The sequence below is a fragment of the Sarcophilus harrisii genome, chromosome 2 (assembly GCF_902635505.1).
Source record: "Sarcophilus harrisii chromosome 2, mSarHar1.11, whole genome shotgun sequence".
Lineage (NCBI taxonomy): Eukaryota > Metazoa > Chordata > Mammalia > Dasyuromorphia > Dasyuridae > Sarcophilus > Sarcophilus harrisii.
This window is the reverse complement of record NC_045427.1, coordinates 75,544,086-75,569,518: the sequence shown is the minus strand read 5'-3', so window position 1 is coordinate 75,569,518 and position 25,433 is coordinate 75,544,086. Positions and strand designations below refer to the sequence as shown.

At 35.5% G+C, this 25,433-nt stretch overlaps 2 protein-coding genes across 2 annotated transcripts in view; one reads left to right on the top strand and one right to left on the bottom strand.

Moving 5' to 3' along the window:
- The window catches only part of NDUFAF7 (NADH:ubiquinone oxidoreductase complex assembly factor 7), a 22,183-nt gene extending 18,707 nt beyond the window's left edge, over window positions 1-3,476 (bottom strand). Inside the window, exon 1 of the mRNA XM_003758355.4 lies at window positions 3,321-3,476. Coding sequence (XP_003758403.1) covers window positions 3,321-3,375 — 55 coding nt within the window. The 5' untranslated portion in view covers window positions 3,376-3,476. The remainder of the gene's footprint in view (window positions 1-3,320) is intronic.
- On the top strand, window positions 3,362-25,433 carry CEBPZ (CCAAT enhancer binding protein zeta). Its single transcript, XM_012540272.2, has 16 exons — window positions 3,362-3,739; window positions 6,123-7,630; window positions 9,388-9,619; window positions 10,310-10,499; window positions 12,711-12,799; window positions 14,169-14,222; window positions 15,789-15,891; window positions 15,992-16,060; window positions 17,111-17,177; window positions 18,444-18,544; window positions 20,931-20,991; window positions 21,096-21,298; window positions 22,630-22,719; window positions 24,110-24,171; window positions 24,260-24,341; window positions 25,181-25,433. The coding sequence occupies exons 1-16, from the start codon at window positions 3,374-3,376 to the stop codon at window positions 25,318-25,320; spliced, it is 3,417 nt and encodes a 1,138-aa protein (XP_012395726.2). The 5' UTR covers window positions 3,362-3,373; the 3' UTR covers window positions 25,321-25,433.

Here is a 25,433-nt window from a genome sequence, read left to right as displayed (position 1 = left end):
TCCTTTTAAATATTGTCTCCTTCCTCAGGCCCAGTTAGTTTTCTTAGAGGCCTATCTCTCTCCTTGGTTCCCAGAACTCTTGCTGCTAGTCCTTTGCCTCTGCCAGCTTCAGCCTCTCTTCTTCCAAATGTCTCCAGCCAGCACAAAGGTATAATATGGAATGAATCTGACTCTGCCTCTGAGAGTGGGCTTGGGGGCTTCTGTGTCTGGCCCTGAGAGCTTCTTGCTTATATGCTGGGCACTGAGTACACTCCAATCATTACATCACTAGGAAACCATTATTTGTTGTAGGATTAAATAAATGCTAAATTAGATTTAACCATTGTCTCCTCAATTCCACTTAGTACCTTGTTTCAACTTCTGGCCCATAACATCTCTTTGTAGGATCAGATTAATCGTACTGAACCATGCTAAATTAAATAATTATTGCCTCTATCAATTCCACTGTCTTAGTACCTTGTAAGAATCACAACATTTCCTACCTTTCTTATTAGGGGATTTTTAATGAACTATTGTCAGCTTTGATATATTTCCAGAGGTTCATCATAACTAAGAACTTTAGAGATTTCTAGTTTATATCATCTATTAAGTCTTGGAGGAATAGCGATGTGTAACAGTGGAGGGAAGTAGACAGTGATGACTTCTAAAGCATTGAAGTCAGGGCCACCATACTGTTGCCATAAAATTTAAGTACTGTGTTCAGGGGATACTGGAATATGGGGTTGTTCAGAGGATGGAACTATAATGGTGAGAAGACAGGAGACAAAGTCATGGGAGGAACTACAGGAACAGTGAATGTACAGCCTGTAAAATAGAACATTTGAGGGAGATGGGGAAAAAGGAGGCTATGATTTTTAATTATGTCCCTGAGGTGCTGTCATTTATAAGCTACAAGGAAGACAATTTTAGCTTAACATAGCTAGTTTATAGTCTATCTAAAATAATTACCTAGGACAGCGAGGTGGTGTGGTGGATAGAGAACCTGGCCTTGACTCAGAAGATTCATCTTCCTAAGCTCAAATTCGGCTTTTGGATATTTACTAGCTTTGCAATCCTGGCAAGTCACTCAACCCTGCTTGCCAGTTTGCTTCTCTATCGGAGGAGCCGGAGAAGGAAATGATAAACCACTCCAGTATCTTTGCAACAAAAACCCCAAAAGGGATATAGAAGAGTTGGACACAATTGTAAAATGACTGAACAAACAACAAAATAATTACTTAACAGCTAAATCTATCTAAAAAGGGAGTGATCTGCTTTATACACCATCAAATTAAGGAAGATAACTTATTTACAGGGTTGGGGAAAAGGCACAAAAATGCTGGATGTGGAGGCAAAAGACTGGTTTTTTTCAATTATGATCTAAGGAAGATATTTTCCCTTTTTAGGCTCCTAAAATGAGATTGGTCTCAGTGGTCAGTAATGTCCTTTTCAACTGTAAATCTTATTATGATCTTTGATCTCTGAAGTCTTTCCATTTCCCTTATTCAATGATAACATCTTTAGTGCAGTAATTTTCCATTGCATTCACATTTTACAATCTGTTCTGCTATTAACAGAGACCCACTTTGTTTCCAGTTCTTTTCTATAACCGAAAAATGTTGCTATAAATATCTTTGCACTTGGCAATTCTTTCCTTCTGCCTATGACCTCTCTGGGGGATATGCCTAAAGAAGTACTGCACAGTGAGACCTTTAGTGACTTTGTAAATAGTTCTGAACAGCTCCCCAGATTAATTGGACAAATTCATCATGTCGCACCTTAGCAAGCCTATTCACAACTTGAAAACGACTGAACAAGAGCACATTAAGCTTTGCAAAGGGCTGCACGAAATCTACAATACTATCTGATGAGTCATACACCACTACACTTATTACTATGGTTTGTAAAGTGCCTTACAAATGTTACTATATGAAAAACTGTGTCACCCGAAGCTATGGTTTGCAAAGTGACTTTGAAATATACAATACCATGTGGTAAATTATTATTCTATATTATTATTATAGTTTGCATGTAAAGTGCCTTACAAATGTTACTATATGAAAATGTGTCACCCAAAGCTGTGGTTTGCAAAGTGACTTTGAAATATACAATACCATGTGGTAAATTATTATTCTATATTATTATTATAGTTTGCATGTAAAGTGCCTTACAAATGTTACTATATGAAAAACTGTGTCACCCGAAGTTATGGTTTGCAAAGTGACTTTGAAATATACAATACCATGTGGTAAATTATTATTCTATATTATTATTATAGTTTGCATGTAAAGTGCCTTACAAATGTTACTATATGAAAAACTGTGTCACCCGAAGCTATGGTTTGCAAAGTGACTTTGAAATATACAATACCATGTGGTAAATTATTATTCTATATTATTATTATAGTTTGCATGTAAAGTGCCTTCCAAATGTTACTATATGAAAAACTGTGTCACCCGAAGCTATGGTTTGCAAAGTGACTTTGAAATAAACAATACCATCTGGTAAATTATTATTCTATATTATTATTATTATTATAGTTTGCATATAAAGGGCCTTATAAATGTTACTATATGAAAAACTGTGTCACCTGAAGCTGTGGTTTGCAAAGTGACTTTGAAATATACAATACCATCTGGTAAATTATTATTCTATATTATTATAGTTTGCATATAAAGGGCCTCACAAATACACATTACATGATTAACTATGACATGTGACTTACAAAATACACATTACTATACGCAAAGAGTAATGGCTATCTAAATGTTAATTATGCCAGGCTCTGTGCTAAGCTGCAAATAAGAAAAAGACAGAGCTGCCCTCAAGAAGCTTACACGCTAAAGGGAAAGCAGAAAGGGGGGGAGGGGAAGTGAGGAAAATGAGGATGTAGTGGAATCAAGCAAAGCAGCTGGTGTTCTGAGCCTTCCACTAATCAAGGAAGACCAGGGGAGGAAATATTCTCTCAATGTTATCCTCACGGTTACCGTGATAAGTCGGTACTACGGTCATTCCCATTTTACAAATGAGGACACTGGGGCCGACGGCAGGGGAATGCCTCTCCGGGGCGCTGGCCAGGATCCCCCGGCGCTTTTTTCCCCACTCGAACCCGTCCCGCCCCTCCCCGGCGGGCTCCCCTTCTCCGGAAGATGCTTAGAAAGCTGAGATAACAGTAAGCCGATCATGAGGTACTTTTTCCCAAAGCGCATTCCCGGGCTCGGGGGCTGCCTTGGGTGAGCTCTAGCAAGCTCCGCCGCGGCCTCCGGGCTCCGGAACAGCCCAGCCCCTCTCCCTCCCCCGTTACCGAGGCGATCGTAGCTAGGGGCGGGGCCTTCTCTTACCCGCGCACAGGGCTAGAGGCCGCGGCCTCGCGCGGGCCCTCAAGAGGACGCTCATGCCGAGCCCGGAGTCGCCGCACGCGCCGCCGGAACAGGAGCCGGAGCCGCAGGCGTGGCTCCGCCACGCTTCTTCCCCTTCCGCTCCCCAGACGCTCTGGCCGCCCCCTCGGTCCTGCGCGCCGGAAGTGGGGTTAGCGTCATCGCGGAGAGGCGAAGGTGACGCAAAGAGGAGCGCGTCCCGGCGGACTCGTGTGATGGCTCCTCAGAAGCCCCGCGTGGAGTTTCACCCCAAGAGGCCCTGGGGGCCCGGGAAGGCGGAGGCGGCGGCGGCGGCCGTTGAGGACGATGAGGAAGACGATGGGGAAGAAGGAGAGGAGGAAGACTTCACCCTGGAGGAGGTGCTGCGGCTCGGAGGCACCAAGGTAAGAAGGCCCGGCCCCACGCGGGACGGGTGACCGAGGCTGGGGCCCCGGGCAGTGAGGGGGCGGGCACGAAGGTCGGGTCCTTTCCACTTTCCCGCTATTCCCGCTTCCAGATAAACCGGCAAAAAGACTTTCGGGATTCTGTTTGTGTTTGGGGGCCCCGGCCCCGCGGAACCACACCGCCGGTCTAGTCCACTTGGGGGACCCTAGGTCCCTCCCTCCCGATGCCGCGTGGGTGGCCTGCACGGGTGGGGGGAGGAGACGGGGGCGGGGGGAGGGGAAGAGGAGAGGAGGCAAGAATCGCGATGTGCTGCTTCGGGCCACTGTATAATCAACAGTCAGGCCAAAAAACATTAAGAGCCCACTGTGTGCCTGATCTATTGCAGTGGCCTTGAAATCTCAGGTCTCTTCCCATTTAGCCAGCAAAAGTTATTTTCCTGGAAACATATCACCCTTCTCCGTACTAAATTTTAAGGATTTAAGGATATTGCTCCCAGGAGCTGTTTGGCTTTGAAAGCCCCTCATAACCCAGCCTTCCCCAATTGCACCCTCCCTGCGGACTCTTCCAGGCTTCCTTGCTATTCCCAGCAGGAGACATTGTCTCTTGACTCCAGGAATTTTCAATATGCCTGGAATATTCTTCTTTCTCATCTATATCTAAGGCTTCCCTGAGTTGCATGAGGCAACAGCTCAAATCCCTCCTTCTACAGAGTTTCCCAGTACTTCTTAATAGTGGTATCTTATTTTCTTATTTATTCTATATTTAGCTTGTTGCATATTGTCTCATCCATTAGATTGTAAATTCCTTAAGGACAGAGACTGCCTTTTTCGCTTTTCTTTGTAACTACAACTCTGAGCATACAGTAAACACTTAATAAATACTTACTGACTTGGCAACTGTTTGTTTGAATTTGGAGAGGTCAAATTGGGGTGAGAGAGTGAGCAGTGTGACCCTGGGTGCCTTGGAGAATAGCCATACCCTGGACAGCAAAGGAAAAGTTAGGGAGATGGAAGTACTTGGGGAAAAGTAATGAGTTTAGTTTGGGACATTTTCAGTTTAAGACATGATATCTATAGGCCATCCATTTTGAGATGGAAGTTGGGAGGTCAGGAAACAAAATAGGGCTTCATAAATAGATCTGAGAATCATCGGCATAGGGATGATAACTATCTATGGGAGCTAAGAAGGACACCAAGTGAAATAGTAGAAAAGGAGAAAGATACTAGAGCTTTGGGTAATACCCGTAGATAATAAATATGACCTGGCTGAAATTTTAACAAAGGAAATTGTGGGGGGAAAAAAAAATGATGAGACAGGTAGGAGGAAAACCAGCCAGAAAAGACCTTAGGTAACTATGTGGTGTGGTAGTTTGAAGATTTTGATTCAGGAAGAATAGTATTCAAACTACTTAATAACTATGCACATCTATTTAGCCACTTTCTGACTTAGTTTCTGCGGCTCTAAAATGAGGGCAATTGTAGCAACTTCTTCTCAGGATTGTTGTGAAGATAAATTTAATTCTTAAAAGTGCTTACCTTAACATTGTTGTTAATACCTTATTCTTGTATTAATATTAATTAATACAATAGATTAATTAATACAATAATAATAATTAATTAATAGAATACTATTATACAGAACGTATAAACCTTAAATCATTTAATCTAATCCCATGATTTTTAACACATGAAGAAACATAAGTCCAAAGTAGCAAAATACTTGTGTATGTTAACATAGTGGATAATGATAATAATGATTGACATTTTTATTGTGTTTTAAGGTTTGTGCTTTGCTTTTATAGAGGGTTCTAGGTGGCATAGTGGCTAAATATCTGTGCTTGCAGTTGGGAAGACCTGAGTTCAACTTTAACCTCAACCTCAGACATTAGGTGTGTGAATCTGGTCAAGTCACTAAAAAAAATCTGTACTTGCCTCAGTTTCCTCAACTGTAAAATAAAAATAAAAGCACCTACTTCTGAGGCACCGCAGAGTCATTCCCCATCACTCCTTTATTCATCCTCCCAATTCATTTTTTAGCAACAGAACTAAGATTCAAATCCAGTCCTTTGAGTAGGAAATTCAAACAATTTTTTGATCATATAGGGATGTGATAATATGAATACAGAAATGAGACAAGTGAAATTACTGGGGTTTTTAAACATATGGATAAGAACCATCTAATGTGATTGACTTTATATCAGATATCAATTATATCAGATGTCTTCAACTGCAGAATAAACTTAGATGTTTGTCCAATCATTTTTAAAGTTACTTTGACATGCTAATTTAATAATCACTAAAAATATATACTTTAAAGATCTCAAGTGAATATTTACTATATGATATGTTTGGTTTTTTTACACTTTTTTATATTTTAATGCAGCAAGATTATCTTATGCTGGCAACTTTGGATGAAAATGAAGAACTTGTGGATGGAGGCAAAAAAGAAATGATTGATGACCTTCAGCAAGGTGAACTAGAAGCATTTATCAAAAGTCTGGGTGTATCCAACTATTCAAAGACTTTCCTCTTGGAAGAGGACAAGGAGCTAGTAGGAAACAAAGTCAATGATAAACAAACTAAAGTGTCTAAAATAGAAAAGAAAAAAGAGACTTCAGCAGAAAACAAAAAAACACCAGCTAATAAGGATAAAAAAAGTTTGAAGAAGCAAGCACAAGCTATTGATGAAGATAGTAGTACTAAACCAGCTATAAAGAAAGATAAACAACAAGACATCTTTGAATTTTATGCTAGACCAACACTGCTGATCAAAACTGGGGGGAAATGGTATGACCTGGAATATACCAATGAGTATTCCTCAGAACCTCAGTCAAAAGTTATTGTATCCCAATACAAAGCTTTGGCTCAGAAACTGTATCAACATGAAATCGACTTATTCAAGAACAAGACAAGTAATCAGAAGGGTGGCTCCTCTTCTACATGGATGAAAGCTATAGTATCATCCGGGACCTTGGGTGACAGACTGGCTGCCATGATCCTCCTTATTCAGGATGATGCCATCCATACGCTCCAATTTGTGGAGACCCTTGTGAACCTTATCCAAAAAAAGGGTAGTAAAGGGCAAAGTCTGATGGCTTTAGATACTTTTAAAGAACTGCTCATTACAGACCTTTTACCAGATAATCGTAAACTACGAACATTTACCCAGCATCCTTTCAACAAACTAGAAAAATTGTCAAGTGGCAATAGGGATACAAGGGATAGGAGATTGATATTGTGGTATTTTGAACATCAGCTCAAACACTTAGTAGCTGAGTTTGTGCAAGTTTTAGAAACTTTAGGTCATGACTCCCTAGTTGCGACTAAAACTCAAGCACTTAGAGTGGCTCATGAGATTCTTTCTAATAAGCCTGAAGAAGAAAAAGCCTTTCTAGTACAGCTGGTAAATAAACTTGGAGACCCCCAAAACAAAATAGCCACCAAAGCCTCTCATCTGTTAGAGACTTTACTTCATAAACATCCGAACATGAAAGGAGTCGTGTGTAGTGAAATTGAGAGGCTAATCTATCGATCAAATATTAGCTCCAAAGCCCAATACTATGCTATTTGTTTTTTAAATCAAATAGTACTTTCACATGACGAAAGTATTTTGGCTAATAAACTAATAACTCTTTATTTTTGCTTTTTCCGGACTTGTATCAAGAAAAATGATATTGAGTCTAAAATGCTTAGTGCCCTTTTAACTGGAGTAAATAGAGCTTACCCATATGCTGAAATCAGTGATGAAAAAGTAAAAGAACAGCTGGATACACTATTCAGAGTGTTACATCTTGTGAATTTTAATACCAGTGTTCAAGCCCTAATGTTGCTTTTTCAAGTAATGGATTCTCATCAGACAATATCAAACCGATATTATGCAGCCTTATACAAGTAAGTAACCTTCAGTTGACCATTTGTAAATGTATTGCAGTGATTCAGTCCCTGGATCATAGGCAAAAGATTTTATAATTCTTTGTAGGACTTTGCCTTGAAAAAGGAGCAGGATTCATAGATTTCATGAATTTTTGTTCTCCAGAATCTCCAGAATTTTATATTTATACTTTAGCATTTAATAGAATAAAAAACCTTTTTTTGATTTAGTGCTTGAAAACAGTCCATTGCATGTAAAAAGCAAAGTTAGCAATTGCTTTTCTTATGGTCTTTGTTTTATAGCTTGGTAAGATGTCACAGGGTTTAGAGCCAGGATGTAACTGAGACAATCCAGTTCATTATCCTCTTTTTACAGATGAAGAAGCTGAGTGCTCTCTCTGCATCAGATTTGTAATCAGCGAGAGTCTGAGCTTTTTAATCCTGCCTCTTCCATATATTAGGCTGACATGTCATTGAACGTATGTTTGACCTTCATCTCCTCATCTGTAAAATGGGACATTCAGAAAGAGCCAATCTGAGGGGATTTTGTCGACCCTTCCAAGGAATTTTAACTCTGTTTTTATAGCTTTGGGTTTGATAAAGTAGACTGAGAGACCATACATGTATCGGTTTTGTTAGGATTTGTCATATCTGACTCTTTGTGAGCCCATCTGGGGTTTTCTTGTCACAAGTGGTTTATCATTAGAGTCATTTGCCATTATTTTTCCAGCTCATTTGAAGAATCTCATAAAGCAAATTTAGAACTAGGAAACTGAGGCAAATACGGTTAGGTGATTAGCCACGATTCTGCTCCAGAATAAATAAAAGAAGTGAGGCCAGATTTGAGCCTTCCTGGGAACAGTGCTGTATCCACTGTGCCACCTAGCTGCCCACATGTATCAAAACATGAAATAATTGACTAGCTTACTTGTGGCATATAATTGACTAATCTGCTACTCGTATCTTTCCATTGTGCCCTGTCATTTTGTTTATTTGCAATATAAAATCTTACAAAAAAGTTCTTAAAATAGGAGTTAGCTCTTCTAGCTGTGACACTACTAACTGGCATGGTAAGAATCCAAGAAGCTTGAAATCTAACTGCTTTTCAATTCATTGTCATATGTATTATAAATAACAAATATCAATGAAATAAGAAGACAGAGTATTTCAATTCATTAAGCTGTGATTATTGAGGGCTTTAGAAATACTTACCTTGTTTGAAATAAGACACACTTATCACGAGAAAAATGTCATTTTGTGTTATCAGTTTCTTTTTTTTTTCCCTATTTCTCTGACCATGGATAAGGAATGGTGTGTTAATGGCTGAACATGAAATGCAAGAGGAAGTACAGGGATTACAGTAGCAAAGACTTAGAGCATTTCAGAATAGGGAAGTTTTTACTGAAGTACTCTGAGTAAAAGATTCAGGATTCAAAATGATTGTATATGTCTCATCACAACTAGTTTTTGCTCTATTGTACCAGTGTTCAGTGTTTTCATTAAGTGGTACATTGCCAAGGCTGAAGACCAGTTAACTACTTCATGTTGCTATTGTTTTCTGATGCCTTCATTCAACTTGATATTTCTGTCATTCATTCTCTTCCACACCTATTATAAAATTGATGATCCCTTAGTCTAGGACACCATAAGGTCAAGAAATCCGTTCTTATAACCATTAACTTCATTCTTTAATCATATGGGATTAGACAGTATCTAAAGTAAATTTTTGCTAAATAAGATATTTTGTAAATAAACATAATTGACATTTTATTCTACAGGAAGCTGTTAGACCCAGGTTTGCTATTATGTTCCAAGCAGTCTATGTTTCTTAATCTTGTCTACAAGTCTCTGAAAAGTGATGTAGTTTTACGTCGGGTGAAGGCATTTTTAAAGAGGCTACTCCAAGTCACTTGTGGACAGATGCCATCATTCATCTGTGGAGCTCTGTACCTTGTGTCTGAGATCCTTAAAGCAAAACCAGCATTACGAACTCAACTGCATGAGCATCTGGTATGTTTAAAAGCTTAAAAAAAAAATTGATGGCTGAAATGTATTTAGGTTTGTCTTTGAATATGTGGGGGAATTTGATGATGTTTGTTTTTAATGTCTTTTGCCATTTTCTAAACAAACAAAGAGGATTTGTTTAGAAATCTGTCCAATATAAATGACTTTTTGTTCTATTATAAAGATTGTTTTCCAAGAGTTCAGGAGTGTCACGAATTCCAGATTCAAAATCTGGAAATAAGATTGTAGTTTTATCTATTTACACAAAACCTATTTTAAAAGAGTTGTACTATCTGTGCAAGATAGTGGCAGGTAATATTTTTTTCTTTTTAGATCAGTCTCTGATTTCATTGGTATAGGAAAATTCCTTCACCAATTCAGAATAATACTTAGTCTGGAACTTAATAGTCCTAGAGAATTATCTGAGACTTCTAAGAATTTATGCAGCTTGTCACTTAGTATATATATCATAGGTGGGACTCAAGCCCACATCTTTCTGCCTGGGATATTAGCTCTGTATCTGCTATTCTATACTTTATCATTTACTAATGAGCAGTTATGAGAAATATTTTTTCAAAATCTTCAATTGTTTTTAGGGTTTTAGACCTTATGATTGCTACTGATTTTATATTAAATACCCACAAAGTTTTAAACTTTAAAATAGAAAATGATTTTGAAAAACCTTTCTTATGTTAGGAATCTGATGAAGAAGAAAATTTTCTGGACTTAGATGAAGATGATGATACTGAAAAATTTACAGATGCTGATAAAGAAATGGAAAAAAGTGCCGATGAAGAAATGGATAAGGATGAGAGCACAACTGAAAATCTTGTAGAAGCAGAAAAATCAGGTTCTGCCTCATGGGTTCATCTTAAGAATTTGGAGGGTAAGTTTTTATAATGAAGATATTGAATTAAGTGCAGCAAACATTTAAATTACCTGCTCTGTTAGACATTGAGAAACAAAATAGCCTCTGCTTTTCTTCTTAGTGGAGACAGTATTAAATAAAGCATACAGTATTAATTACTCAGGGAGATTGCAGTGAATTATTAAGTGGGAATGAGGAATGATATGGGGGCCAGATGTCCTTCATGGTTCATGTGAATTGAGCTTTGAGGAGGGCTAGTTATTCCAAAACACAAAGTCATGAGGAGAGAAGGTTTTAGGCAAGGGGGGGTAGCCCTTGCAAAGATCCTGGGGGTGGGGGGGAGGGGAAAGGAAGGGGGGAAAGGAGGATTACTTATGCAGAATAAATAAATGGAAATTTCGGTAAGTCATTTTGGAAACAAAGCTTGAAGCCAGATTGTTTTAAATAAACTACTCATGATCCTTGAGCAGAAGAGTGGATAGATGAAAATTTGTGTGTTGAGAATCTAGTGTTGGCAGCAGTACTGTATTGTAGATGGGACACACCTAAGTTTGCAGTAACTTAGACAAAGAGGACCAAATTGGGGTGATGGCCATAGCAATGTCCAGAAGGAAACTAGATGTGAAATGTCGTGGAGGTAAAATCAGCAGTACTGTAGGATGGGAGTATGAGAAGCAGAGAACAAGGGAGGGTTGCAAACTCTGGTGACTGACATTGCTCAGCTGTGATACTGGATGGGAAACTTTTTCAATTTTTAAATAACTTTGATAAATGTCAGTTATAGTTGTTGATGAAAGAGAACTATGCCCTTGACAGAGGGAAATTGGAAATAAAGTACTTTCAGGCAGAAGATACTGAGATCTATTGAACATGTTCAGAGTTTGAGGTGCCTATGTGACATTAAGGTGGAGATGTATGGCCCTGGAACTTAGAGTGATGAGGGCTGTACAAAATAGCAAAGTTTCTGGTCTCATATTTTTCTTTTATTATTGTTATTGATAGCTTTTATTTTTGCATCATTTACATTTCCTATTCTCTTCCCCTTTTCTCCCAACTCTTGTAACAGAGAATATAAAAGGGGAAAAAAAAGAGTTCAGCAAAATAATACATCAGCTGAATCTAGCATTATATTCCACATACAGAGTCCTCATCTCTGCAAGTACAGAAGGGAAGTGGATGTTCATATCACTCCTCAGGGCTCAGTCTTGATCCTTATGATTTCATAACACTCATTTTTGATTTTATTATTTAATTCTTTCCATTTACATCCTTATAGTCATTGTGTGTGGATCTGTTGGCTCCATTCATCTCTAGCATTTCTTAGTTTATAGCAATATTCCATTCTATTCCACAATCGTAGACCGTGATTTGTTTAACTTTTCTTTCATCAGTGGGCTTCTGGTTGTTTACTTTTCCTTTAATATTGCAAATAAAAACAGCTATAAATATTTTGTGTAGGGGTCATTTTGTGGTATTGAAGAGAAAATACTGAGTTTTACAGCATATGGACACTATAACCCTGAGTAATCAATACTAATAGTACATATTTATCTAATACTTTATGATCACAGAGTACTTTGTTTTGCATAAGAGTTGGTTTTTGCAACACTTATGTATGGATATTGTTCTAATTTTATAGATGAAACTAAATAATAGTCTTTGATTATGCTCTTTAATGTCAGAGCCAAGCCTAGAACTCAGATTTATTGTTGTTCTGAAACTGTAATTTAGTGATTACTGAATTAAAAGTCAGAAGACCTTCAAGTTTTATAATTTATCACTTCAAATGTGACTATAAACAAGTCATGTAACCTCACTAAAGTTCAGTTACCGAATATGTACAACAGGCACAATAACTGTACTACCTATCTCACAAGTTGACTGGTAATAAAAAAAAACTCAAGAAGATGGCAGTGTGGTGTAATCTACAGGGATTGCACATGTCCTTGAATTAGCAAAATTATGTGGTAGATTGGTACTCTCAATCTGAGTGATAGGATTTTTCTTTTCTAATGTGGTATTTCATTAATGTGTGAAAAATATCATTTCAAATCACCAATTTATTTATAATGTACAGCATTCGAGAATTATCTAAGGGTAATGAGAGGCTAAGTGCTTTGTCCATGATTGTACCATTGGTACATGTCTCAGGCTCTGTAGGATAACAGTTGATGGACTGGCCTTAGAAGTGGGAAGTGATTGGGAAGTAATAACTTTGTATGCTTTTAGGTGGGAAAAACTTAAATACCTATGATCCATTGAATCGAAACCCTTTGTTCTGTGGAGCAGATAATACAAGTCTTTGGGAACTCAGAAAGGTACAGTATTCTTAGATTTTCACTTAATATTATTGTGCTTTAATCAAAATGGGTTACTATTTTAGGGTGCTCCTTTTCCCATAAGGAGAATCTCAGTTTTTATTCTGTGATTTTGAAACTGAAAAATTGTATGTAATTGCAAAGGATTTCTTTAATTATTTGTTACAGCTTGTTTTGTTTTGTAAGTAGTTTTTAAGTTCTTAGTAAGGTTATGTGACTGTTAAATATGTAATTCTAATAAATGAAAAGATATGGTCATCAAATATGTGCTCAATATTGGGAAATTATTTTTAAATTTCATGTAGATGGGAAGGGGGGGGGGGAGGGCATGTTTACTTGGTCACATTTTTTCCATATTGGTTCCCTCACACTTCTACTGTCTTTCTCCCTTTCGTCTCATTAAATTTGATCCCTTAGTGCTCTTGTACTTGGTTTAATTCCAGGTCCAATATTTTTAACTATCTATATTGTACTGGTGTTGTTTGGTTGAAAGTCATGGAATATTTTAATCTCCAAGAAATCATAAAATAGAGTATCATTCAGAGGGCGGCAGCAGAGAGGCATGTGGTATATGAGAGGTTATAACACCTAACAAGCAAGAAGTTGGAAGAATTAGAATAAAAGGTGCGCTTATTCCATGATGGGGGCAAAGGACAATCTGTTTATGGCCTGTAGGAAGATCTATCCCATCTATTTCCTCTCCTCCATGAGAACTAGGGAGAGAATATACACAAGAACTACCTAGAATGGGTAAACATAACAGGATTGCAGTCTATATCCTTGAAGGGTGCCTTTACAGAAAAAAAAAGCATGGCACCATTTGATTTTTTTTTTTAAGATCAAATAATGAATTTGATCAAATTTCTTGCTTTGAGTAAACTCAGAAGTTAGCTCAAAGAAATCAAGAATATTTTGCAGTCACCCAGTTAATAGTTTTTGTAAAATTAAATTTTATATTAAATTAGCTTGTAAGGGTATGTTAAATTTAACAGTTAATAAAATTACCCTTTTTTTTTGTCCTTGTTTGAATTTCCTCCTTTTCTTTTTCCTGTTTTTTGGTTTCTTTAAGTGGCCAAATAATAAATAGAATTAAATAAACAAAAAACAAAAAAAAATAAATGAAGTTTAAGTAAAAAAATAGAATATCTAGAATTTAGAATAGAAAATAAAGTTGTTCATAAATCACTTAATATTGAGGGAATTTGGCCACTTAAAGGAATTATTTTGTTTTTTTAAAATAAATGGAAGAATCATTTTACAAAGCAGACTATCACTCTTTGGTTTATCTATTTTGCAAGTTCAGATCGTTTTTTTGCCTTACAATCTAATATCTGAAATTTACAATTTTTTTTTTTTTTTTTTTTTTTAGCTTTCTGAACATTTTCATCCATCTGTGGCCCTTTTTGCAAAAACTATTTTACAGGTAAGTCTGAAACAAAGGGAAAGACAAAGGTGTATAAAGGATACATGTCTAACTTTCTGCTAGGTAATTACAAATAGATCCACAGAAAATCTTTTTGTACTGATTGATGTCAGCATATACCTTGTTAAATGAAAAGAGCAAATTATTCTGTGTTCCAACAGTTTAAATCCTGGGCCATTGCTGACTGATCCCTGAGAGGTTCTCTTTCCTCTTTGTGACATATGGGGGCTGATGTTTCCATTTGTAGGTTCTGTGAATCTAAGCCTGGCTGTTAGTATCTGCTTATAGATAATTTTTTTTTTTTTATTACAGTGTCATGCAACATGTATGCCAAACAATGTATGACATAATAGAGAAAGCCCTTTATCTATTTTTTTTAATAGCTTTTTATTTACAAGATATATGCATGGGTAATTTTTCAGCATTGGCAATTACAAAACCTTTTGTTCCAACTTTTCCCCTCCTTTCCCCCACCCCTTCCCCCAGATGGCAGGTTGACCAATACATGTTAAATATGTTAAAGTATAAGTTAAATACAATATATGTATACATGTCCAAACAGTTACAAAAAGAATCGCTTTGAAATAGTGTACAATTAGCCTGTGAAGGAAATCAAAAATGCAGGTGGACAAAAATAGAGGGATTGGAAATTCTATGTAGTGGTTCATAGTCGTCTCCCAGATTTCTTTCACGGGGTGTAGCTGGTTCAGTTCATTACTGGAGAGCCCTTTATCTAGAGTCAGAATCCCTAGCTCTGAATATCAACCGTTCTTCCTTGTACTTGAATGGATCCATGCTCTCAATAGACTGCATCGTATCCTACCTTCTCCATCTCAGGGTGGAACACTTGTTAACAATTAAGACTCTTCAGAAATGGAAAGCGGGCCACTTGACTAAGTTGAGTTTTCCTTCCTTGGGTGACTCCAAATAAATATAGTTGAAAGGGGGGTAAGAGAGATAGTCAGTTAGGAATTGAACTACAGAGGTCATTCCTGATGTCCCTTTGAGCTTTTTTGATTTTCTGCTGCTATAATTCAATCAAGTAATTTCATCTCCCTGTTGTACAGGTCCTTTATCTTGGGTTGAAGCTTTGCACTGTCTCCATTGTCCTGGTTCTTAGGTCCCATGGTCCATTTCAATAACAGTAACTTGCAATACAGCACTTGCTATTTACTATAGTTTCTACATGGATTATCTTAATTGTTCCCAATAGCAACTGAGAAAGAAAGGTAACAGGAGTTGTTCCCATTTTCTTTGTAAAGAAACTGAAGTTTATTAAGAGTCAGTGAGTCACATAGCAAATAAGTGGTAGAGTATGGACTCAGACTCACCTTCTTTCTGAGTGATGTTATTTCACTTAAGTCAATTCTGCTCAGTCAGAAATAGAGTAGGAGGAGAAAAGGGAGATAGAGAAACATAGGTATGGTGATTAAATAATATTTAATTCAACCCAGTATCAATTTTTTCTTTATTTAAGAATTTCTAGAATTTTGTGTGGTCATAAATCTACCATTTTAATTCATTTCTTAAGAGGTTTTAAACTTTTTGCTTGTTTCCTAATTATAGGGGGATTATATTCAATATTCAGGAGATCCATTACAGGATTTCACACTAATGAGATTTTTGGATCGATTTGTATATAGAAATCCAAAACAACATAAGGGAAAAGGTAAAGTGCTTCCTTATGTGGTAAAGGATTTAGTTATCAGACTTTGTGGCTGAAGGTATGTGATCATTAACGTTTTACTAACTTACGCATTCCATTTTAGAGAACACAGACAGTGTTGTGATGCAGCCAAAAAGAAAGCATTTCATGAACAATTTGCGGAATCTCGCTGGTAAGTATGAAACTTAGAAGTTTGAAACTGTTGAGAGTAGTTACAGAAGGATTATATAGCTTTTCTTGGTGTTTTCTGTATAATTGGAAAAGAGTGGCTGAACCAAAAACTTCTTATTCTCTAGAAAAAGAGAGTGTATAAACCAGGCCTGCTGCCCAGGTTTTCTGTGTTTCTGCCTAGACAGGTTTTGTAGTATTTTATAATCTTGCATTACTAACCTAAATAACTAGATCTACCATAAAGAAAGGCAGAAGGCATTTTTATATTAATGTAATTTAAATTTTTTTATTTTACTCCATCCTTGGGTAATTTTGTTCAGATTTTTGTAACTAGTCAGATTTAATCCTCTGATTTCTTAGTGTTTAATAAACTAGTTCATAAATTTTAATTTTTATTTCAGCATGGCATTTTAAAAATTGTTCTCATTCTTTACATTAATATTCTCTAAACTTTTTCTTAGTTCAGATAATGTTTTTGTTTGAGGATTTTCTCAGAAAAGATGACTTTATTTTTTCATTTTTTAATATTTAAAATAATAACTTTTAGGTAGTTCTAAGAATAAAACTGTGGTTAACTATATTTTAATATTAGAACCTGTTGTCCCTCTGATTGTACCATACATTAAGATAATGTATGATAATGAAAATGTCTTCAAATTTTAGTGTTGTTTTTTTTTTTTTTTTTAATCAAAAAGATTTTGTTTCAACTTAGAATATAGTGACAGAGCCATTATCTTGTTTCTTATCTACTAGGATAGCTTTAAGTAGTAGGCAAAAAAACAAGTATTTTTAAGAGTCAAGATGTTTTCAGGTGCTTTATTGACTCTTTAGGAAGTTGGGTATGTTAGAGTTGACCCTTTCTTTACCCTTAGTCATTTACTTTTAGCTCTTCTGGATTTTCCATTAATCATTATTTTTTGTATCTGTGAAATATTCCATTCGCTAAGTGTTAATGTTCTGAGGAATTTTAATAATGTTATGATTTTGTTTAACATTATTGCTGAAATAATATGTTTTTCCTTCAATGAAAGATTTTTCTTTTATTTTTTAGTGAACAGTAAGGAATTCCTTGCAAAGGAAGAAAGCCAAATACCAGTGGATGAAATTTTTTTCTACAGGTAATATAATTTTCTTTCTTAATTTCCTTTTTTAATTGTGATAATAATCTTGATAATTTTAGTTTAGGTTGCAAGTTGTATAGACTCAGTTGTGAAGCATTAGTGGCATGAAGCATGAGAAACAAATTAATGAAATGTTTAGATGAATAGGAGATTTCTACAGTAAACCCAAAAAGATTTCTACAAATAGCATTTTGAAGTAGTGGGTTATTTAGTTAATTCCAGGAATAGTTTAATAGTTACAATCTAAAGATCTAATTCAGATTTAAATGATTTAAATAACTGAAATGGTCTATATTACCAGAAACAAGAACCTTAGAGTGGAATTATCTAGAAAGCAAAATTAAATTATAGCTTACAACTTTCTTAGTTACGACTTACAACTTTCATCTACTTTTCTCTAGTAGTAGTGGTGGTACTAGTAGTGTTTTCTTTATGGTGACTTAGTAATTATCCTGAGTGGTCATATTTATCTTTATACATTGCATAGAGACTAAATTAGAGTCTGCTTGAAAACTTAGTAGCTCCCAAATGCACTAGGCCTACCTGTACTCAAAGTTTCTAATGCTTTATAAATAATACAGGGAAAAAAAAAACAAAAACAAACCCCACCCTCCCACAAATCACGGGCTCATAAGACTTCAATTTGAATATCAGTTCCGACATATCTGGACAATTCAAATTCTTGAGTCTCAGTTTTCTCATATGTAAAATGGAGATAATGATAACTTTATACTTCTCTATTCAGGATAATAATGAGGAACCATTTAATTACCTAATGTGATATATAAATGTGAGCTGTTATAGCTAGATGAATGCTAATGTTTGACTTCATTGTAGGTTAAAATTGAAGCACAATCTTTTGTTCTACCTGGACAATACTAGGAACTAATATTCTAGGGAATTGAGAGGATTTTTGGAATTTGTGTCTTAAACTAAAAAGTTTTAGCTATATTACTAGTTTTAATATTTCAGTGCAGTTTTGATAAAAGCAGCTTTTGTAATCCTGATAGGGTTATGATCAGAATCATAACAACCAAGTGACTGGATGTTTTTAGTTAAAATGTACTACAGCTCAGTGAGAGTCACTGAAGTGACTGACCTGGTAATTCATCCAAGAGAAAATGAGTAGAAAAAGAATTCATATTGCTTAATTTGACTTGTAAGATTGGGAGTCATCATTAAGATCATAGATTGATCAGAAAAGTGTGAAATAGCTACTGTCCATATTGTATAATGTAAGTAACTGGTAGAATTTATTTCAAGGTACTACAAGAAGGTTGACAAAGAGAAACATAAACGTCAGATATCTTCAGATGATGAAAGTGTAGAAGATGTAGATGATGAAGAATTTGAGAAGATACTTGGTTTGTAATCATTTATTTTTGTGAGCAAGTGTTTTTGTTTGTTTATAAATTTAGTCCCATTTGACCTTGTACCCTCCCATCATGGCCCAAGATGAAGTCGACAGAGAAGGTGTTTAGACTATCTGCCATGCAGGTGGATAAACAACTCCTAGAGCTTGTCTGTCAGTTCATATTTCTAGAAGAAACACTCAGGTGAACCCAAAATAAAATCAGAAAAAAGTGGGCTGGACAATAGGTGGTTGATATTTTTTTTTTTTTTTTTTTAAATATGACCTTCACTCTTCTCCCAAGACAAAAGCACATCTCTTTCATACCAGTATTCTTCCAGTGATGCTGAGCAGCTACAAATCATGGAGCTAATCCAAATAATCAAGATTGAGGATCTTGCAAAGGGGAAGCAAGAAACACATGGTGGATACTAGTAGACTTCACCCAACACATTACTTGGAGAGAATTAGGCAGAAGTGAGGTGGAGGTGCTCATCAGAAAAGTGTGTAACTGAACAAGGGAGGCTAGTTACATGATAAAAGTGAGGGATGATTCATGGGCAGCTGGCACTTACCTCATCCTCAGAAGATGAAGGAGAACTTGAGGAAAAAAAACCTGGGTTATATGCTTACTTATTCTGTGCCACTGGCCCTTATTCTTTCTCACTTGTCTTCCCTTGGTCTGTGTCCCATAATTGTTGTTTATAGTCATCTGAACATGCAAGATATTTCATAAGTTTCATTGCCAGAAGAGATTTAAAGAGAGTAGAAATGTAGTTAGATTAAGGCATTTCAGTGCACCTTCTCCTTTATCCAGCTTGTATTTTGAGCTTGTTAGTGGGTGGTTTTATGCTTAGGGTTCTCCATCAATGTAGAAAGTCACTCACATTGTACTCCATTGCCTAAAATTCTAAAATTCTAGCAACGTTCCAAAGGATATTTCAAAAATTGTGCCTTTGTGTATATCTTATTACAACAGAATGCTAAACTATGGATAGGCTGGATGAAATATATAATTTAGGTAGAATTTCTTAGTGGAAGGTGATTTCTTACATGTCTTTATTTCTTGTCCTTTACATGTTAAGGAGCACTTTCTTTCTTGTTCTCTTAGCATTATCTGCTCCCATAGAGTCAATGATTGCCTCTCTGTGAGTGACTTTCAATTCTGTGTTCTTAGTCCTTCTATTTCGAGCTGCTTGTATTTTAATTTCTCTACCTGACTCCCCAAGAGTATTTCTCTTCACATATTTAAAACTATGTAATTTCATCAACTTCATCTTCCCAACTTTCTAATTATTCCCTATCCCTCCCCCAAATTGCTCTTGGTTTGATCCATTACCCATTCTGTTCTAGCCACCATTATAATAACCTTGGCAACTGTTTTTTTTTTTTTTTTTCTTGTTGTCATATCCATTTTCCAATCCATCTTTATTATTCATTATTTTGATCAAAAAGTTCATGCTTTCCCATTGCCTACCAAATTAGAACATAAAAAATAATGATTTTAATTATATGTTAAGAAAAAGAAAATTGTGAAGCATTTTAGAAAAAAGTAAGAAAAAGTAAAATGGTCTAAATTAATATAATACTTGAATGACATTAAATCTTGAATGCACCAGTTATTAGAATTAGTTCTTTGGAAAGTAGCATACCAGTTAAACCATATGTGTTCTAGAAAAAAATATCCAATGTTTAATATATGAAAATTTTCTTATTTATCTTTTTATTGTAGGAAAGGTAAAAAGCTGATAGGGGAAACAAATTTACCAGAAAACAAATTAACTGCTTTTAGTGTTCTTAAATTAATGTTTCCGAACTAGATGAGTGGTCTTAGAAAAAAATCTAATTATTGATTAAAAAACATGTGTAATTAGAGATCCATTTTAGTGTATTTAAAGAGAAGTTACCAAAAAAAATTTTTAGTAGAAACTTACAGAATATGAAGAAAAGAATAACATTTAAGATAGTTGATATTTTGAACATTTGAGTTTGTTTTAAGTAGATTTTTTTTATACTAGTTTAATTTTTACTATGATAAAAATTCAGCATAACATAGTATCACAAAAGATTTTGATTTTCTGGCCCTCTGTGGTATGTTTATATTAGTTGTCAGTGTTATTGCATGACAGTGAAAATTAAGTTATCTGGTAATATAATTATACAAAAGTTGTGCAGCAAATCGGTACTTTTTTCAGGCTGCCTAAAATTTCAGGATTCTGTAGGACAGATTATCACTGTTAATTTTAGTGAATATTTAATAAGTCTTATAAAAGTAATTAAATCATAGGATGTGTTTACATTTACTTATAAGTGAGAAGGTAATGAAATGTGTAGAGATCTTTTTTATTCTTTGTTTTCTTAAGTATTTGATCTTTTTTTTTTTTTTTTTTTCCTTGCAGACACATTTGAAGATGATAATTACTTTAGTGCTGCTGAAAAGGATGACCTTAATTTTGCTGGGTAAAGTACTTTTTAATCTTTATTTACTTATTTTATTGTTCTCATTAATAGAACATTGTTGCCACATTTAACAAAAAGTTTACATATAGTACTTTTGTTTCTAGTAATGTAACAAAAAAAACCAAAGGAGCTAAAAAAAAACAAGGGGATGAGGAATCAGACTTGGAAGGTAGTGAAGATGATGACTTCAATGATTTGGATGATGAAGAAATCTCCTTGGGCAGTATGGATGAAGAATTTGAGGAAATTGGTGAAGATGGAGGAACATTCATGGATGTGCTGGATGAAGAAAATGAAAGCATTCCAGGTCAGATGGCATCTTTGGATGACAAGAACTTTAACTTGAGGGACTTTGGGAAACCTTTCAGCTTTATTTTCCCTGAAGTTAGTTTATAGGGCTTTTGCCCAAGTAGCTTCCTTAGCCATATTATAAACTGATCACTTTAGTTACTGTTCAGCTACAAATCAACTTTTTGCCTGCTCTTTTTATACATGGCACTGTGACAGAATTAATACTAATAGAAATTTTCACATAATGATAATAATCCTATTGATGTAGGTGAATTTTTTTTTTCCTGGAGGAGAAATTGAGATCTTTTGTAAAGTAAATAGCATTCAGGATTGGGTTCCACAAGATGATTTTTCTGCTCATTTTCTATTTCCTCTCTTTCTTCCATGCCCTTCTTATTAATTGGTATTTCTATATTCTACAATGGATATAGGGGAGAGGAGCAGAAAGTAAGATTAACTCATGTGATCTCTGATACTTTTGTTAAAATATTAACTTCTTAGGGATAGAAACTTGTACTTTTTTCTTAATTTCCCTAATACATGGACCCTAGGAGTTGTTTGATAAATATTTATTGATTAATTTCACTGATTTTACAGCTTACAAATCACTTCCTAATAACAAACCACCTCTAAGGCAACCAGATGTAGATAAAATATTCTGTAGCCTTATTTTACAGATAACAAAGCATTTTACAAGTTGAACCATTCATAAGTTGGCAGAAAGAGGGCACATGTGTAGGGATTGCTAATTATCCTGGCACATGACAGGAAGGGCTTGGGACATTGGGGCTTCTCTACCACACCGCTTCATTCTTGGAACAATAAAGTGCTGACATGCATGGAAAATGGAGATTGTGCCAAAAAATTAATTATGTTCATAATTAGTGTTTTTCTAAACTATATGTTTCAATTCAGCTTCTCTATTCTCTCTGAGACAGTTACTATGCATGTGTAATGGTGACTTAGCCACATTTGGAATGAGACCTGGATTCTAGTTCCAATTCTATTAGCTTTTCTCTTTGGGCCTTTTTTCTTATTAGAAAACTGAGGGCGTGGGAGTATGGTTCTGGCCAATTATGAATTCTATGAAATGGGGCATTGTATATATGAAAGGAGTGTGACGCTTTGCTTTGTGACTGTAATTCACCATATTGGAGGCTTTCTTGTCATTTCTGTATCTTCCCTCTGATATTACAGAGAGTTTCTTGAGGGAAAGAAGTAACCATCCTTGTGCTTTTCTTTGCATCGCCACTACTTAGAACAGTGCCTGGCACATACTCAGTGCTTAATAAATGCTGGTTGACTGATTGACTTTAATTGTTCTATGTGTATTTTTTTAAATAACAGAACTAGAAGATGAAATCAGCACCAAGGTCAGCACTAAAAAAGGCAAAAAGAAAAAAGCAGATGATGTTGACTTTGCTACATCACTTGAAGGTAAGAAGAGTTTAATTTCTTTTATACCTTTTTTCTCTTAGATTTGAAACTGTAGAACTAATGTATTTTTCCTCAGAAAATATTTCCATATTGAGTATCTTTATAGTTTTCTCCTATACTGTAACCATTCTTCTAATAAAGCTTCTTGTAATATACAAATCCAAAAAACATGGTATTTTTCCTTTTTCTTTCCTTTACTTTGATTCCTACTTCATATTTAAAAATCTCCAAATCTCTCATTCATGATTAGACTACTGTATTACTTAACACCTAAGTTCTGCTTTTACAGCATCTTTCTCTCTAAGACTTACTTCTGCTTTTATGACACTGAAAATGCATTCATTCTTTTCCATACAAACCTGTAGTTCATCTTAGGGAGGTTTAGAACTTCCCTGATCTTTTCCTTGCTTACCCTTGAGCATTTAAAAAGTGTTCAAATTGTCAGTGCTATATATGACAGTATAATGTATATTATAATGTATAGTAGTCTTATATAATTATTTTCATTTGGAATTCCATTATAAATGATTTTTAAAATCTTGACTATAAAACTTCTGTGAGCTTTTTCTATATTTAACAGTTTCACAGTAATGATGTATTTCAAGGGCATCTTCTTCTACCTTATTTTTTTCCTTTATTTCTGAAATTTTAGCTCCTAGTTTAAATATCTAAATCAGTCACAGTTGTGATTCTCCTATTTATCAGTATTAGCTTATTGGAAAAATAGCTGGTCTCAAGTCTAAGGAAAACCTGGGTTGAAGTTCACCCTTTTTTTTTTTTTTTTTTTTTCCCAAATCTGGTCCAGATACCAGTTGTGTTACCATGAGCAAGTCAGTAAGACTCTGGCTGCCTTGGTTTCCTCAGTTGTAAGATGGAGATAATAATATCACTTAACCTCTCAGCATTGTTGCAAGGATCAAATGCAATTGTATTTATTAGAAAGTGTTTAATAAGAGTACTTGACACTTAAATGCTTGTTTCCTTTCTCACTTGAAAAGGATAGTGAGAATAAATAGCATATACTGATACATATACATAGAAATATCTTCTTTTGTTTCTTTCATTCACCAGCATGCACCTTGCTTCCCTCTAGCCTTCTCTCCCCATGGGCACATCTGTCTTTACCTGTGAAGTGGGGGAAACAGAATTCTTTAGCCCCCAAACCACTGGTTGTGGCTCCTGTGACTTCAGAGGGCAAGTGAGAATGGAAGGTGGAGTGTGAGGGCAGAGCAAAATATGGAAGGGCCAAGGTTTCTTTTTGATGTAAATTTTTCTATCCAGCCTCATCTGGCACTTCTTTTTCACTTGTAAGATTTACAGTCTAACCTATCTCAAGATGTTTCTTTTTTTTGTACTTAATCTAGGATTTAATACTTAACACTTTTTACAGGTCCAAGGCAGAAAAAGAAGCGATCCTTCAATGACTCCAGTTTATTTGTATCTGCTGAAGAGGTAAGTCTAACAGGTAAAGAGAAACAAATTAATTATCTTTTTTTTTTTTTTAAGATAAAATTTTCATAAACTTCTTTTTTATTTTAAGTTTGGCCAGTTGCTGGATGAAAATGTGGGCTCCAAATTTGATAACATCGGTATGAATGCCATGGCCAACAGAGATAATGCAAGTAAGTGGTTTGTAACATTTAAGATTGGGATCCTCAAATGTTATTTGAAGAATGACTAGATTACCTTGATTAATGTAACTGGAAAAACTTGTCCAAAATTTCATAGATATACCCGCTAAAAGAACAGAACATGAGCCATGTCTTCCTCATATCAAAAGGGACTGTCGAGACCATCTGGCCCAACACAATGCACAATAATGACATCCATATCCAGTTTTAGCCTCAACACTCCTAGTGAGAGGAATAGATCAGTGCCATACTCGGCCCATTACATTTCTGGACAGCTCCAAGTCTCAAGAAGTCCTTTCTTATCAAAGCTTCCAGCCATTGTTTTGAATTCTGCCTCCCAAGGCCAAACAAAGCCAGTCTTTCTCCTGTTCTCTGATAGCTCTTCAAGTATTGAAAGGTCATTATCATGCCACCCCTGAGTCTTCTTTGGGCTGTTCCTTCCATGGATGTACTTATAGTAGGATATCAAGATAATGTGAGCAGTGTTCTCAGACTTTTCTATGGTCTTTAATTTATCAATGTCTTTTCTGAAATGGGGCTCCCAGAATTGATTCTGATTTATTAATCATGTTACTTATTATCAGCCCCATCATAATGAGCTATCTTAATTTCTGACATTTAAAAATTACTGAGTTCTTTCTTCATATTAATTATATCTCCCAATGGAATGTTTTCCTTTTCTCCTATTATGTCTAGCTGTCTTCAGAATAATGGGTGAAAAGGACCTCTCACTCTACTAAAGTTTGGCCTATGTGTTTGAAAAGCCTTTTTGCAGTAAAAATATTTCATTTAATGCAATTACTCCACCAAATTGACTTTTTTCTTCAAAGGTATCAAACAACTTCAGTGGGAGGCTGAACGAGATGACTGGCTTCATGGCAGAGATGTGAAAAGTCTTATCAGGAAGAAGAAAAATTTCAGACACAAAGGTCCAAAAATCATACACAAAAAGAAAAGGCCAAAAAAATGAATGTCTTTCTTAAAAGAGTCAATTATTTATAACTTTGAAATTCAATTTGTTCATTCTTATTCTGTGGCTTTCAAGCTATTAATTAAGTTTGTAATAAACTATACATAAGACCA